The sequence below is a fragment of the Sander lucioperca genome, chromosome 16 (genome assembly GCF_008315115.2).
Source record: "Sander lucioperca isolate FBNREF2018 chromosome 16, SLUC_FBN_1.2, whole genome shotgun sequence".
Lineage (NCBI taxonomy): Eukaryota > Metazoa > Chordata > Actinopteri > Perciformes > Percidae > Sander > Sander lucioperca.
In genome coordinates, this window is record NC_050188.1 from 14,252,051 (window position 1) to 14,265,579 (window position 13,529).

A 13,529-nucleotide genomic window follows, 5' to 3' on the forward strand; every position below is an offset into this window, starting at 1 on the left:
AGCTAAGCTAATGGCTGCTGGCTCCATTTACATATTTACAGTACAGATAAGAGAGTAGTATTGATCTTCTCATCTGACTCTCTACAGGAACGCAACTGTCAAATATGCATATTACCCGAAATGTCAAACTATTCCTTTTAATATTAGTTTCATGAGCTCGAATCCACAGCAAAAGTTCTAAATTCAAATTTAGTGTAAAACGATAACTTTGAATACTGTGAATTACAAAAAACGTGCACCCAAGACAGGATATGACTGTAAAGATTTTAAATGTTTGGCACCTGCAGCAGCTCCTGGAGCTTCTCCAAGCTCTCCTTGCAGCTGTTTAACTCCTCTTTGGCCGCAGCTGCCTCATTTTGAGCCTTCTTTAACTCCTGTTGAAGCTCAGACACCTTAGTCTCCTCACGGCTTCCAGATGAAACCTAAAGTGACAAAGTTTTAATATAAGGCAAGAAAATTCATAGTTGATAAAAAATGTAAACTGTAGTATCAAATCTTTGTTCCTACCTTTTGAAGTTGGTCCTGTAGTCTCTCTATTGTAACCATTTTGTCCTAGAAAGAAAAGCACATCAGTCCATCAGTCTCACCAAACATTAGAATCCCTCTCACAGGAAAAATGAACACTAAGAGGCAGTCACATACTTGGAGCTCCTCCTGGAGTCTGCTGCAGCTCTCCTTGTAGCTGCTGAGCTGCTCTTTGGTGGCCGAGGCCTCGTCTCTGACCTCCTGGAGAAGCTCGGGCACAGCAGCCGGCCTCTCAGCAGCAGAGGACCCCTGACAAAAAGGTCACAAGGAATCAAACTTATCAGAGCTGTGTGGGGCAAAGGACAGCATTAAGCACCCTGATACTTGATTTACAATGACTTCATTGGATTGTTCACTGGTTAACCATTAATAATGGTACAGAGAAAATGACAGTCCCCAATATAGATTCAACTAAGTACAGAGATTTCTTCTAAAGCTCACTTATTTACATGTGGTATCTTGTATGTTTAATCTGGGGTTCGGTGCTGGACTATTTTTGGCCAGGCTCAAAATGTTGAACTAGTTCTTTATGACGTATTGGCCACACTCTTACCCCCACAGCCAGTGATGTGCTCTGGTGTGTCCTGGCCTTCATCTGACTGAGCAGATCCATGAGCACGGCCAGCCTCCTCTCGTACTCCAGCACCTCCTCCTCAGAGCTGGAGAGCAACTGCTTCTGGAGCTCCTGGTCTTTCTGCATCCCACTGAGTCCCACCTCCAGCTCCCGGAGCCTCTGGGTCAGATGGACCACCTTCCCTGTTGGAACTTGTTTCGCTTGGCCGATTCCACTGAAATCCATTTGGGGAATACCAAAGTCACCAAAGTCATAGACATGTGGCTCCACATGTGGCTCAGCATGTCCCTGCTGCTCCTGGTCTTCTCTGGATCCTTGTGATTGCTGTTGCTGGAAGGCCTCCAGTGTGGCCTGACTGACAAGTGCTGCAGCCAGTTTCTCCCTCAGATTGTCCTCTAGATTAGAGACCCTTTGTTGGAGACCATCTGAAGAGCTTTGTGTTTGCTCCACAAGGAGGCGACAGCGGCTTAATTCACAGTCCTTTTCATCGACCACGTCCTCGAGCTCCTGGATGCGGAGGTCCAACTCTTCCACTCTGGATGTTGCACTCTGCTCTAAAGCTTGTACTTGGGCCTGCATGACTACAAAGCCTGCAGTTTTCTCTCTGAGAGCTTCTTCAAGTTCGCCCTCTGAGCTCTCCAGTTTTTCTGTATCAGCTAAAGCTTCTGCACTCTCTTTCAAGCGCAGGTATGTCTCAAACAGCTTACTGTGCTCGGCTTTGAGTGTATTGACCTCTTTGGTGGCTAGGTCCATTCTCTGCTTCATTTCATCATATTCCTCTTTACTTGGCCTCCAGACAGCGCTCTCTGGCTCAGCCTTGGTGTCCTCTTCATCTTCTGTAGCCTGCTTCTGCTCGATATTGGCCAGCTCTTGCTGAAGTCTGTCTATGACTGCATTTAGTTGGTCAAGCTCCTCCTCATTATTCCTCTTTAAGGTTTCTTGTTCGCTCTGCAGGCACTCTACCTGGGACTCCAGGTCTTTAATCAGCTCATCCCTCCCATCAATCTCCTAAAGAAAAATATACAGACATTATTAAACCATAAAAATGTCCGATTTGAGGAGTCCATAGCTATCCCGCTATTCAGATAAACCTCTGAGTCCCTGTTGTGCTTAGAAATTCTTTGGGCTAAAATGAATTCAATGGCATTTGTATTTACATTTCTGAAATTGATCATGTTGTAAAAACTCGTCAGAGACCCAGAGGTTTAGAAAGCCACCTCACACGAGCAAATGATCACCTCACAACAGACGATGGGGCTGTGGAACTACTTACCAAAATAAAATAAGCAAAAACAACCCAACAAATAAATAAATAAATAAATGGTGAAAACAAAAATAAAAGTGTACACGAATGCAGAAAACACACACACCGACTAACACGGAGATATGCGTATTCGAAATAGACTTTTATTCTATTTCGTATATGCATATATTGCGTTACCTTGTTATCAGAGGCTGTTTCCATGTGTTGGAGCTTAGTGATCTGTTCATTAAGAAGTGCTATTTCCCTGTCCTTCTCCTCCATCACCTTCAAAAGTCAGAGATTATAATGTGATGGCTATTAATAAACCACCAATAAATCCACTAAGAGGCAGCCTCATGGTGGACTACTGAAAGTACACTGATTGAGTCAAACAAAAAATGTGCCGGCAGTGGCAGAGTCTTGCAAAATGTGCAAACTAAAACTAGCAACATAGAGCAAATATCTCTTTATTAAATAAAACATCCAAACCAAAATGTTTTTGCAGTTTGAGAGCAGAAATATTAATATTATATATACATAATTGTGGTATATGCATTACATCAAAAAGTCCTGTTTACAACTGATGGCCCAGTTTTTGGTTGTGTGAATACGCCAGAACTTGTGTGTCACACATATCACATCGGCCAACAGTTTTAAATTCACCAGCAACCAGTGGTTTATCTTTTGCTCTTCAGTACAACAGTTTGTGAGTAGAAAAAACAGGTTAAGTCCATAACAACTGAGAATATAAGTGTAAACATCTTTTAACCCAATATGTGGCCAGTGTCTGTCTGATAATGATATCCACAGTTTTAAAGAAGCCAGCATGGCGGCAGTTCACACACACAACCAGAATCAACCACTTCTGGAATTTCTGGAATTCAAAATCTTACGTAAAGATACTTTAAGAAGTTTTCACACAAGGACGGCTCTTTACCTGGAGCATGCTATCCCTGGTTTCTAGGTATTGCTGCTGGCTGCTGATCTCCTTCCTCTGGATCTGCAGCTGCATGTGAAGCTGCTGCACCTCCTCGCTCTTGTTCTCCAGCTCTTCTCTGAACTGCTCCAGCTGCTCTTCCAGGTTACCGATCTGAGGCGACAAGTAAACATGGCAAGCACTTCAGAGGAGACACCATGTGACGACTGAAAATCTAACAACTCTGATTTCCTCTGCTTCACTTGTTAGCTACAAATTAGTTCTACTATTCATGTAATTAAACAAAAATGCATATTTCAAAGGATACTACAGTACTAATGGTTTGTCAATGCGGGACAAAGAAGCGTATGATGCATTACATGTAGTTGCAATGCTATTGAAAAACATTGCTGTAACACCTGCATACCGACTACAAACCACAAATTTAAAACATTTCACTCCCAGTTGGATCTTCAAATTGTCAAATTGAAATATTATCCGTTTATTATCCACCCTGAGCAGCACACTACCTCTTTCTCTTTCCGCTCCAGAGCTTCTCTCTCCGTCTGTAACTGAGCCTCCAGTGTGGAGTGTTTTGCCTCAGTGATGGATGCATGCTGCTTCTTTTGTTCAATCTGCGACACACACAAAAGAAACCATTTAGCACAGCAGTTATTAACAGCATGCGCAGAAAGGCGTGAAGGATCAAGCTCTTGTGATCAAACAGATTTTCAAGGATGCAAACTATAAATGCATGTTGCTGTATCCTTTATCATGCAACTGGAACTCATTTGTAAAGCAGATATATGAGCATTTCCTGCACTGCTCCTTTTTGTTCACTCACAACAGTCCTCCACGAACACTGGGGGGCAATCTTGACAGTTGCTAGCCATCAGTGTTATCACTAAAAACAAACTGCCGGGCAGCTGAAGTAGACACACCCACACATTGTTCTCTCTCTCTCTCTGTGCGTCTCAACCCTCCTCCCGTTTCTTCTCCAGCTGTCACCTCATATACATCCACACACACACACACACACACACACACACACACACACACACACCCTCTGCCATGCTCCACAGCTATTATAAAGACTGCTTTTTCTCTCTTGCCGTTTCTTACTCTCCTGGACATCCTTCATCTCCCTCTCCCCCCTCCCCTTCCTAACCTTCTCCAGGGAGTCAGCGCTGGCCAGCAGGGCCTGCTCCAGCTCGCGGATGCGGCTCTCCAGCTTGTCAATCTCGTCGTCGCGCTCTCCCAACTCACGACGCAGCTGCTCTGAGCTGAGCAGCAGCTCACTGCACCAATCCGCCTTCTCCTTTAGCTGCGAGGTCAGCTGGTCCACCTGGTAGTGAGAGAGAGAGAAACGAAGGGAGCAGAAGAGAGAGCGAGAGAAAGAGAGATAGGGGGAGTCGTTTAATGGGAACCGCTCTCAGACACCACACACTACAGCATTGCTGGTACATGTACAGCTAGCTGGGAGGTCAGCTGATCCACCTGAGAAAGGAGGGGGCCGAGAGTGAAAAGAGGTGCAGGGACAGAGGGGAGAGAGAGATTTCATTCCGGGTGACACAAACCACAGAGCAGTACATTAACCAGGAGGACCGCTGGCAGGTAACTGATCCATCCGTGAGACGGCAAAACATCAGCAGATCAATGAATGAGAGGAAGAAGGGTCCACAGGAGGAAGGTTTGTTTCAATGATTATCTCAGGAAATGGGAAAATCTAGAGGGTAAACTGTTCCCCCTGCTTGATTTAACAAGAAAATGATGTTGTTTCATAAAAGACTGACTGACTTTTTATGTATCCTCTTGTTTCAGGAATGCCTTTGTAAGGATGTTATAGAAACCTGAGTTCTTCTTCTATTCAAAACAAAATGACACTGTAGTAAGGCAGATGAAATACACCCCCTCACTGACAGCCCTTCATTAAATATTAATGTGACAAGAGAGTATGATGAACTCTTCATGGGAGTAATTCTGCACTGAATGGTTTATTTATATAAAGAGTATGCTTTCATGATGTTTGTTCTACACTGAGCTGGTGAACACCCTTCTTCCACCCCACTTTGTCTTCTGTTTTGCTGTTTAGTTTGGCATTGAAGGGAGGCACAAGAGAAAGGAGCAGAGTGAGAGAGGACAATGTTTTGAAGCCGCTTCCAAATGAAGACAAACATGGCAGAGATGGATCAAACTGGAAAAAGGAAGAGGAAGAGGAAAAGCGATATGGACAGGCCAGTAATTGCAACAGGATTGGGCGGGATTACTAAAACTAACTAAATGCTCTCTGGGGTAGACTTGATTCTACGTGTAGCTAGAAGCAATACCTTAGAGGTTACTCCATCCACCTGTAATAGCCACGGGAGAGAGAAGGCATAAAGGTTCAGAGGATGGAGAGTTCAAGGGCAAGAGGGGGAAGAAAAAGCACTTAGTGATATAAATGTGGCAGGGGTCTCTGGAAATTATAGAAGTAGTACAGGCTATCTATCTTTTGGATATTAGCCTGTGAGTTTAAAGCAGAAGTGGACACGAGGAAACCACAGAACTCATAGCTAAATACAATCACACGTTATATAATTCAAGTCTTTAAACAAACAGACCTTTCAAAGACTAACACGCAGCAGGGGCAAATCGAGGATACTTCAGTTACAAAGACAGTAAGGAAAGGACAGCGAACATTATGATACCGCTGAGCATTGAAGTCATCTTCCCCTGAGGGATTAACTGATTTAACTTGTCAAATGATGTTTCAGATTGGGCAAGTCAAATGTGCTGAGGGCCCATAACCCAGTGCGGCTTATTTTCTTTTATATCATCAAAAGGCAAATGAGTTGAATTTAACTGTTTAATAACTTTAATTATTATTATTAATATTATAAACATGATGCCTTCACAGTTAGCAGGGTGTGATGCTTTACTGTCAAATTACTTTTTCCTGTGTAAGCATCCAGTCGATTGGTTTGAGGAAATAATTAGCGCTTTAATAATGACAATCGTGTTGATCAAAATTAAATTTCTCCTTGCTCAGAGTGAACTGAGGGATTGTGAGTGGATGGAAAATAACAGTCAATGATGAAATCCTTGAGAAGCCAAAGAGTAATATCAGCACAGACAAAGCAAATACCTAAACAACATCAAGGTTAAAACTGCTGTGATGAATGAGACTGATGCATAAAAAGAAATGACATTCTGCCATTTTGTGCCAAATATGAAAACTTAAAAAGGCAGGTTAAAACCTTTTTTCTATTACTGTCAACTACTCCTCACATATATTGATATAAAATGAAAATGTGACCATCAAAATTGAGTCAAAAATTCAGGACAGGACCAACGGAAGGAAGTTACACCGAATTGACTGACAATAGTTGTGGAAATCAAAGATTACTGGGAAGACTAGCAACCGTATCAGTAGAAGCTAATTGGGATCCGATAACAATAAAGATTACAGACATCTTGGTGCAGGTGTAATGTCTGTCATTGTTTACTTTTTTGGCCATTTGGGGGCAGTGGAACAAGGTGTAAACACAACATGGATTTATTGTAGCCTTAAAAAGTTGATCTGGCGAATATGTTAGTAAACAGTCACCTATTTACACATCCAGCAGAGCAACATTATCATTCATTTGAAGTGGAATTATCTAGCTCTTTAGCTGCTAAAAAAGGTTAATGACAGCAATGAGAGTGAACCAAGTTAAGTTGTGGGCTGTACAACCAAAAAAATTAGCTAAATTATTAAAAACAGCAATGCAGAGTGAGAGGGTGATAAAATCTCTGTGGGTTCATCACTACAATCGACACCTTTCACATTACACATCTTCACTTGATCCATTGTTAATAAAAAAAAATATAGATAAGTGCAACTCTAATCTAAATCGTTTGGATTTAGCCTATAAAATCTCAGCAGTTGTCGCTAAGCAAATCAAATCAAAGTCATTCTGAAATGTGATATCTGGGGTTAAATTACATGTAATTGTCCTTATGCCATACAAACACATCTGAGTAACAGCTGCCCCAGGGCAGTGATTGACTTCAGCAAATCTTATCACTCCCACTGTATTGTGTTTTCGATGATCGTGCAAATAAAACCCACTATTACACAACTTACAAAGGATCACAAGAACTAACAATCCCACTCTCACTCTATCTCCTGTGTAAACACTCCCACTATTTGGTGTCATTTTGGAGGCAGCACAGGTAATTCTACCAGCTCTATTGTTCTTTCTGCTGTGTGAGTCTCAGCGCAGTGTTTATAGCCATAACAACAGTGTTATTTTCAGAAAATAAGCATCTCTATTAATGCCTGGTCCTCTGGCAGAGAACAGAGCTTTCTCTTGTTACCTCTCGGTTTCTTTGCTCAGAGCCAGTCTGAAGCTTCTGTGGATTCTTCAGCTGTTGTTCCAGTTTCTGGATCTCCTGCTGGAAGAAATCCCTCTCGTGTTCTCGGTCCACAGCTTGTTCCTGGACACCAAAATAAAAACAAGAATATGAAAACGTTGAATCAGATCTTCAATACAGGCTTGCCTTATTTGCAAAGGCAAATTCACCTGTTGAGAAACTGGTTTCCTTGTCAAAAAACTGCTTTTATTGATTGTTGACATTGATTATTTTAATCATCAGATGCTGTGAGAGCAAGGGCCCTATTTTAATGATCCAAGTGCACGGTGTGAAGAGCCTGGCGCAGGTGCATTCTGGGCATGTACAAATCAACTTTTGCTAGTTTAATGGTGGAAAAAAGGCTCAGTGTGCGAGGCGCATGGTTCAAAAGGCTTAATTAATGATTAAATAATTAATTAATCATAGGTGTTTTTTGGGCGTAACATGCAATAAACCAATCAGAGTGTCATCTTACATTCCCTTTAAAAGCCAGGCGCGTTTGTACCTTGGCACATTGCTATTATGATGGCGGATTTGCTAAGCAGGAAGGAGAGATTTTCAGGAGAAGAAACTGATCTGCTCATGCGTGAAGTGAAAGCGCGAGAGCAGATCATATGGCACGAGCACTATACCACCAAAACTATTTCACATTGTAATATTTTTTAGTTTTAATCTTTTGCATGCTTGTGCTGCTGTGTGTATAACAAGCACAGTGTGCGCACGCTGTGCACAAGCCTAAAATATTTGCGCTGTTAAAATAACAATAAAATGCTGCGTTATTGACTTTAGACCAGGTTTTTGTTGGTCAATGGCGTGATCACTTTCCGCTGCCTCAAGATAGCAATACGCCAAGAATGCACTTGAACACACCTTCCTGTAAGACCAGCACGGCCATGGGTGCACAGATGGGCGCAGGTACATTTGTTATTTAAACGACGTGGGTGCTGGATGGGAAATTGACAACTGCGTCGGTCTTAAACTAGCAAAGACACTTGCGTCGGACTTTGCGCTGCACTGCACTGCACTGCACCGGGTGCAAGATAGGGCCCTTGTGTCTATATGCTGAATTTTCTTATTTGTGTGTAATCAACATCAACAGGATAATAAAACTCCTGGCCAAGTGGCCTAATTATAATGACGGTAACAAACTTATTAGACCATGAGCCAGATATGAGGTAGATTCCCCCCTCCCAAAAAAAATAACAATGTAATCATCAGGTCAGCTTTTAGATATGTTGACTAGTTTGAGCCTAGTAATTTGTAATTTGAAATGTTTGTAGTTACCCCTGCCCTAACTTAATAACAGTGACCTGTTATTAGCCAATAAATGAAACATAAAGGTGTTGAAAAGGTGTTGTCTACAACATATCCAGTACCAAGAAACAGTCATGGTTGTAACATACCTTGCAAGATATTGTGATGAGTTTTAAAAACGTTTTCATTTTTTACATGCCACTTGGCTATTACTAATAAGGGACAATAAGCTGCATGCAGAACAGACACGTTGCAAAAGATTTGAAGCACTAGGGATTCTTTTCTTGATTAATCAATAAATAGCTTGGTTTGTAAAATGTTGAAAATGTCAGTCTAAAACTCAAAGATATTTAATTCATTGTGATAAACGACAATAAAAGCAGCACACATTTTACATTGAAGAGCTGGAGACACACAGTTTTTGGACATTTTTGCCTAAAAATTACCTGAACAATTCATCGATGAACAAAATTCTTGCAGATTTTCTGTAAATCAATTAATCATTTCATCTCCAATCAAAATTTCATTCATGATTTAAAGCTGCCCAAAAAGGAATACAATATATAATAATTTTGTCACTGACATGAAAGTATACATAATTTAGAATATTGAGTAAAAGCTACATGAGACTATTGGCCATTTTCTTTGTCACTCACATCAAGGAACCTCCTGTTCTTCTCCAGCTGTTTCTCCAGAGCTTGGACCTGTTGTCGGAGGTCTCCGCTCTCTGTGCTCTGAGCGTGCTCCAGCTCGATCACCCTGTTGACCTGCTCCTCCAGCTCCACCTCCAGCAGCTTCACCTGCTTCAGGAGGTCGGCATTCTCCTTTTCCGCCTGGCGCTGTACCTCCACCTTCTCCTTCATAAGCTTTTCCGTCTCCTCCAGAAGGTCTACAGAATACAGCGGAGGAAGGAGGGGAGGTTAGGCCTCACTGCCTGTCAACTATAGGTGGTGAACTTCAGGTAATGATTCATTCAAGGTTTGATTTTGGTGATGAACAGGATGCTGAGATGGAGCTACTGAAGAGTCTGAAGTCTGTGAGCCATGTGATTGGATTGAATTGCTTTTTGCCAAGTTATAAAAAATATTAAAAAAAATAACATGTCAACTTCCTTCTCTGAAATGTTGCAATTTTATATGTTGTGGTCGCGTATATAGCTTCAACTGAATACAAGGCTAACTTCAGACTCTTCAAACATCTCAGTCAACTTCCCAACATGACGCCCCGTTACTAAACATGATTCCCCATCATGATACCTCTTTGCCCTTCCGCTGCCACCAGTTAACAACCCACACCGGTTTACCCAGGATCAAACTCCGCAGGATTAGTGCAAAAGTAAAAAGGTGAGAGAGTGCAAGTGACAGAACAAACACGTGGACAATTGCGATATCCATGCCCAATAAGCATTTACAGGCAGGGGAGATGGACTTCCTGAACAGCCAATAATCTCACTCACTCAAAGAAATGCTGTAAGCACAGCATCTACAGCTCTAAAAATATATAACAATAAAAAATATGCCTTAATTCAGAGTGTAGATGATTGACAGCGAGGAAATAATGACTAAATATAAGTGTCTGGAGATTACTTTCATTTCATCATGCTAAAATGAGTGCTAACATCGACTCCAAGACATTAAAAATGACAAACCGGGACAAAAATCAATCAAGATGAAAAGCTGAAGCAAAGGTTAGTGATTGAACTGAGTGAGTTTGTGAGCCAATAGCAAGCAAGCTCCAAGCTTTGTTGGATTAGTTGCTGGATTGAGAGAGATATTGTGTCACTCAACTACAGTAGACAATTATAAGGAACATATAGTAGATATGATTGAGCCATGCTCAAAGTGGACACACCTGCTTCAGGTGCTGCAACCATTGCAGCTTCAACTAGGCCTACAGGAGAATAAGAAAGCACAGGAATGTAACATGCTCTTGTTTTTGTCATGAACATGAAAAGTCTTAGATAAAGAATAGAAAAGGGTGACGACAGAATGGCAGTGCTTTTGTCTGTTTCACAGCAGTAGGTTAAAGCTGTAGAAAGGATGCTGTAAAAGGAAAAGGTTTCTGAAATAGCCCCGTTAGTTTATAACCTTAGATACAGAATACTCACCATTTTATCAGAGAATTTACTGGGATACCTTTTTGATTATACAGGAGTTATAATGCAAAATTAGCAGATACAGTTATCGAGCTTCATGTTTCCGGAGCACTTCTTGGCGAATATCTGTAAATATATGACTTGTGGCACAAATACTGGTAGCAACTTTGTAAGAAATGTAGAGTTGCCTCAGAGTTGTTACAATGAAACATTCCAAAATTAAACATTTTATTGACTTTTTGACCCACGGTCTGAATTTCTGTCGCTGACAATGCACCTAAATTATGGCTGGGTATTTTTATTGTATACTGTCAATATACACTTCTTTGAAAAAGGAGCTTAAACAATGATAACAACTGCTGTGTAACATGCAGCTGACTGACTCTGGGTTAATGTTTCACAAATCAAGCTGTCCTGTGTAATTCAAGGAACACTTTATGATTTCATTTAGGTGAGTCATTTTTCTTTTAATTCAACCATACCAAATTAACTGAAACTTGAGCATTGATAAAAAAAGAACAGAAAACCTGAGAGATAGGGCTGAACGATTTTTGAAAATAATCTAATTGCGATTTTTTTTCCAAATATTGCGATTGCGATTCGATTATTTTTTAAGCTCTTTGTCTTCTGTATTATTCAACAAAGATAAACAATAAATCATTTTATAGTATGAACAACACACAATTACACACTAGACAGTTAAAAAAGTAAAAATATAGTATATACACACACACACACACACAACAGTGTATTTTTTTTTACAGTGCACAGAGAGGAGCTGCCTCCAGCCCCTCCCCCTCGTGAAGTTGCGTGCTGCCGAGTGCAGAGAGGTTATCGTTGCGTTAGCTAGTTGCTGGTGTTCTTGCCGTGGGATTAACTGTACTAATAAAACTGTTGAAACTCCGCGGCCACGCTGCTGTGAAAGCTCCCCGAACGTCATTTATCAGAGTCTGGTTGTTACCTCTCTCAGTGGCAGCTCCTCCACTCCATATCTTTATAACGGAGCTAACCGCTAACCGGAGCTAACCGCTAATCAGAGCTAGCTAATAGTTGCCAACCGAGCCTTCAGTTCTGCGTGTCTGTATCCATTAACTGCATGTATGGACTACTATGATGCAATAAAGTTCACATAATCAAATATACACTAAATTCAGTTCCAGTCCAGACGTTGAATAAATTAATTTCCTAATATGTTCCTTTCAACTGTAAGGATAATAACTTCCTGTGACTGGGCTATTAAAAGTCTATATAGAGTATATTGTTGGTAAATGAATTCTGGGATACTTACGAAGCTCACGGGGCCCGGCGTGCTCCCTCATGGCGTCTTGTTGCCGTGACAGCAGCTCCCGCTCCTCCTGCATCTGAAGCCTCTCGTGCTCCAACTCTTGTAGCCGGCTACCTGTCACCTGAATGGAGAAAGGACATTCAGTTACAGACTGGCAGAAAATGGATACATAGAGTATGTTGAATGTAAATAAACGTTGTTATTTAACATTTAGACTGGTGATGTTCTGTATTTGACAATAAGAAAAATATATAGTATATCACCAGCGCTTTAGCTTGAATACATACATGATGATATGTTATTATGACACTAAAAGAGAATCAACACTACCTAATATCTTAAATTTTATTTTATATGAAGTTATATGTTTTTTTTCTGGCAGATATTTTAAAGGTGCTCCAAGCGATGTTGGGTGATGTCACTTCTTGTTGACATTCAAAGTATTGTCATACAAAACGGAGGCTAGCTTGCCCCTCCCTCCTCCTCATCCCGTCCCCTCCCACTCCCTTCCGCGCACTAACCCCCCAACCCCCACCCCCAAATCCTTCTTGTCGGTTATTGGCTGGAACACTGTTTGTTATGTTTGGTGGTGCAGGTTGGCGCAGTTTGTTTTTGTTGCAGTTTGTGGAGCCTCGGCTGTCTACAGAGACCGCTTTTTTTTACAGTGTGTTCAGAGGACAGGCAGCTCGCGGATAGTGAGGAGATGTTTGCTGTATGTGACAAAAAATGTTGTAGCCTAAAAAACTAATTCAACCTCAAGTAACTATGCTTACACGTGAGTCACTACTGTTCTGCGCCAGAGGCACGAAAAAAATCTACCTTTAAACGTTATAAACGTCATGTACCATCTCACATAAAAAAGGTAATTATTTTTCTCCTCTCTGCAGCTGGAATGCCTCACCTGTAGCTCTTGCTCGAGGCTCAGATGGAGCTCTTCCTTGTGACGCAACTGCTCCTCCAGTGCAGCCCGTTCACCCGTGTAGCCATCAATCAGACCTGAATGTGGATGAAGCAAGAGGAGGAGTTATAGAGGGAGCTAAAATGGAAATTCATGATTTCCCTTTCATAAAGTTATTGCATCTTTCATAGCAGTCCATTCTTACAATCACTTAACAGAAGAATTAAGAGGAATTAGGCTGCTTCAGTCAAACACACACGCTCGCACACACACACGCACGTACACACACGCAGCAGCCAATCAGATGAACGAGCACTTAACAAGAGGACACAAAATCCAAGGTTACCGACAACACAACAGCAAAC

At 41.5% G+C, this 13,529-nt stretch overlaps 1 protein-coding gene across 11 annotated transcripts in view; it reads right to left on the minus strand.

The window, feature by feature from the left end:
- Positions 1-13,529, minus strand: part of akap9 (A kinase (PRKA) anchor protein 9) — a 76,824-nt gene that overhangs the window by 17,385 nt on the left and 45,910 nt on the right. For 6 of the 11 annotated variants that reach the window (XM_035993329.1, XM_035993336.1, XM_035993330.1 and 3 more), the window contains 14 exons: positions 13,168-13,262; positions 12,270-12,387; positions 10,738-10,776; positions 9,543-9,775; positions 7,597-7,716; positions 5,586-5,606; positions 4,427-4,603; positions 3,789-3,893; positions 3,280-3,432; positions 2,541-2,627; positions 1,079-2,107; positions 643-774; positions 508-552; positions 282-422 (listed from right to left, as the gene is read on the minus strand). In XM_035993329.1, the coding sequence (XP_035849222.1) occupies positions 282-422; positions 508-552; positions 643-774; positions 1,079-2,107; positions 2,541-2,627; positions 3,280-3,432; positions 3,789-3,893; positions 4,427-4,603; positions 5,586-5,606; positions 7,597-7,716; positions 9,543-9,775; positions 10,738-10,776; positions 12,270-12,387; positions 13,168-13,262 (2,495 nt within the window). The remainder of the gene's footprint in view (positions 1-281; positions 423-507; positions 553-642; positions 775-1,078; positions 2,108-2,540; positions 2,628-3,279; positions 3,433-3,788; positions 3,894-4,426; positions 4,604-5,585; positions 5,607-7,596; positions 7,717-9,542; positions 9,776-10,737; positions 10,777-12,269; positions 12,388-13,167; positions 13,263-13,529) is intronic. The other 5 variants (XM_031296131.2, XM_035993333.1, XM_035993334.1 and 2 more) reach the window with 4 other exon arrangements.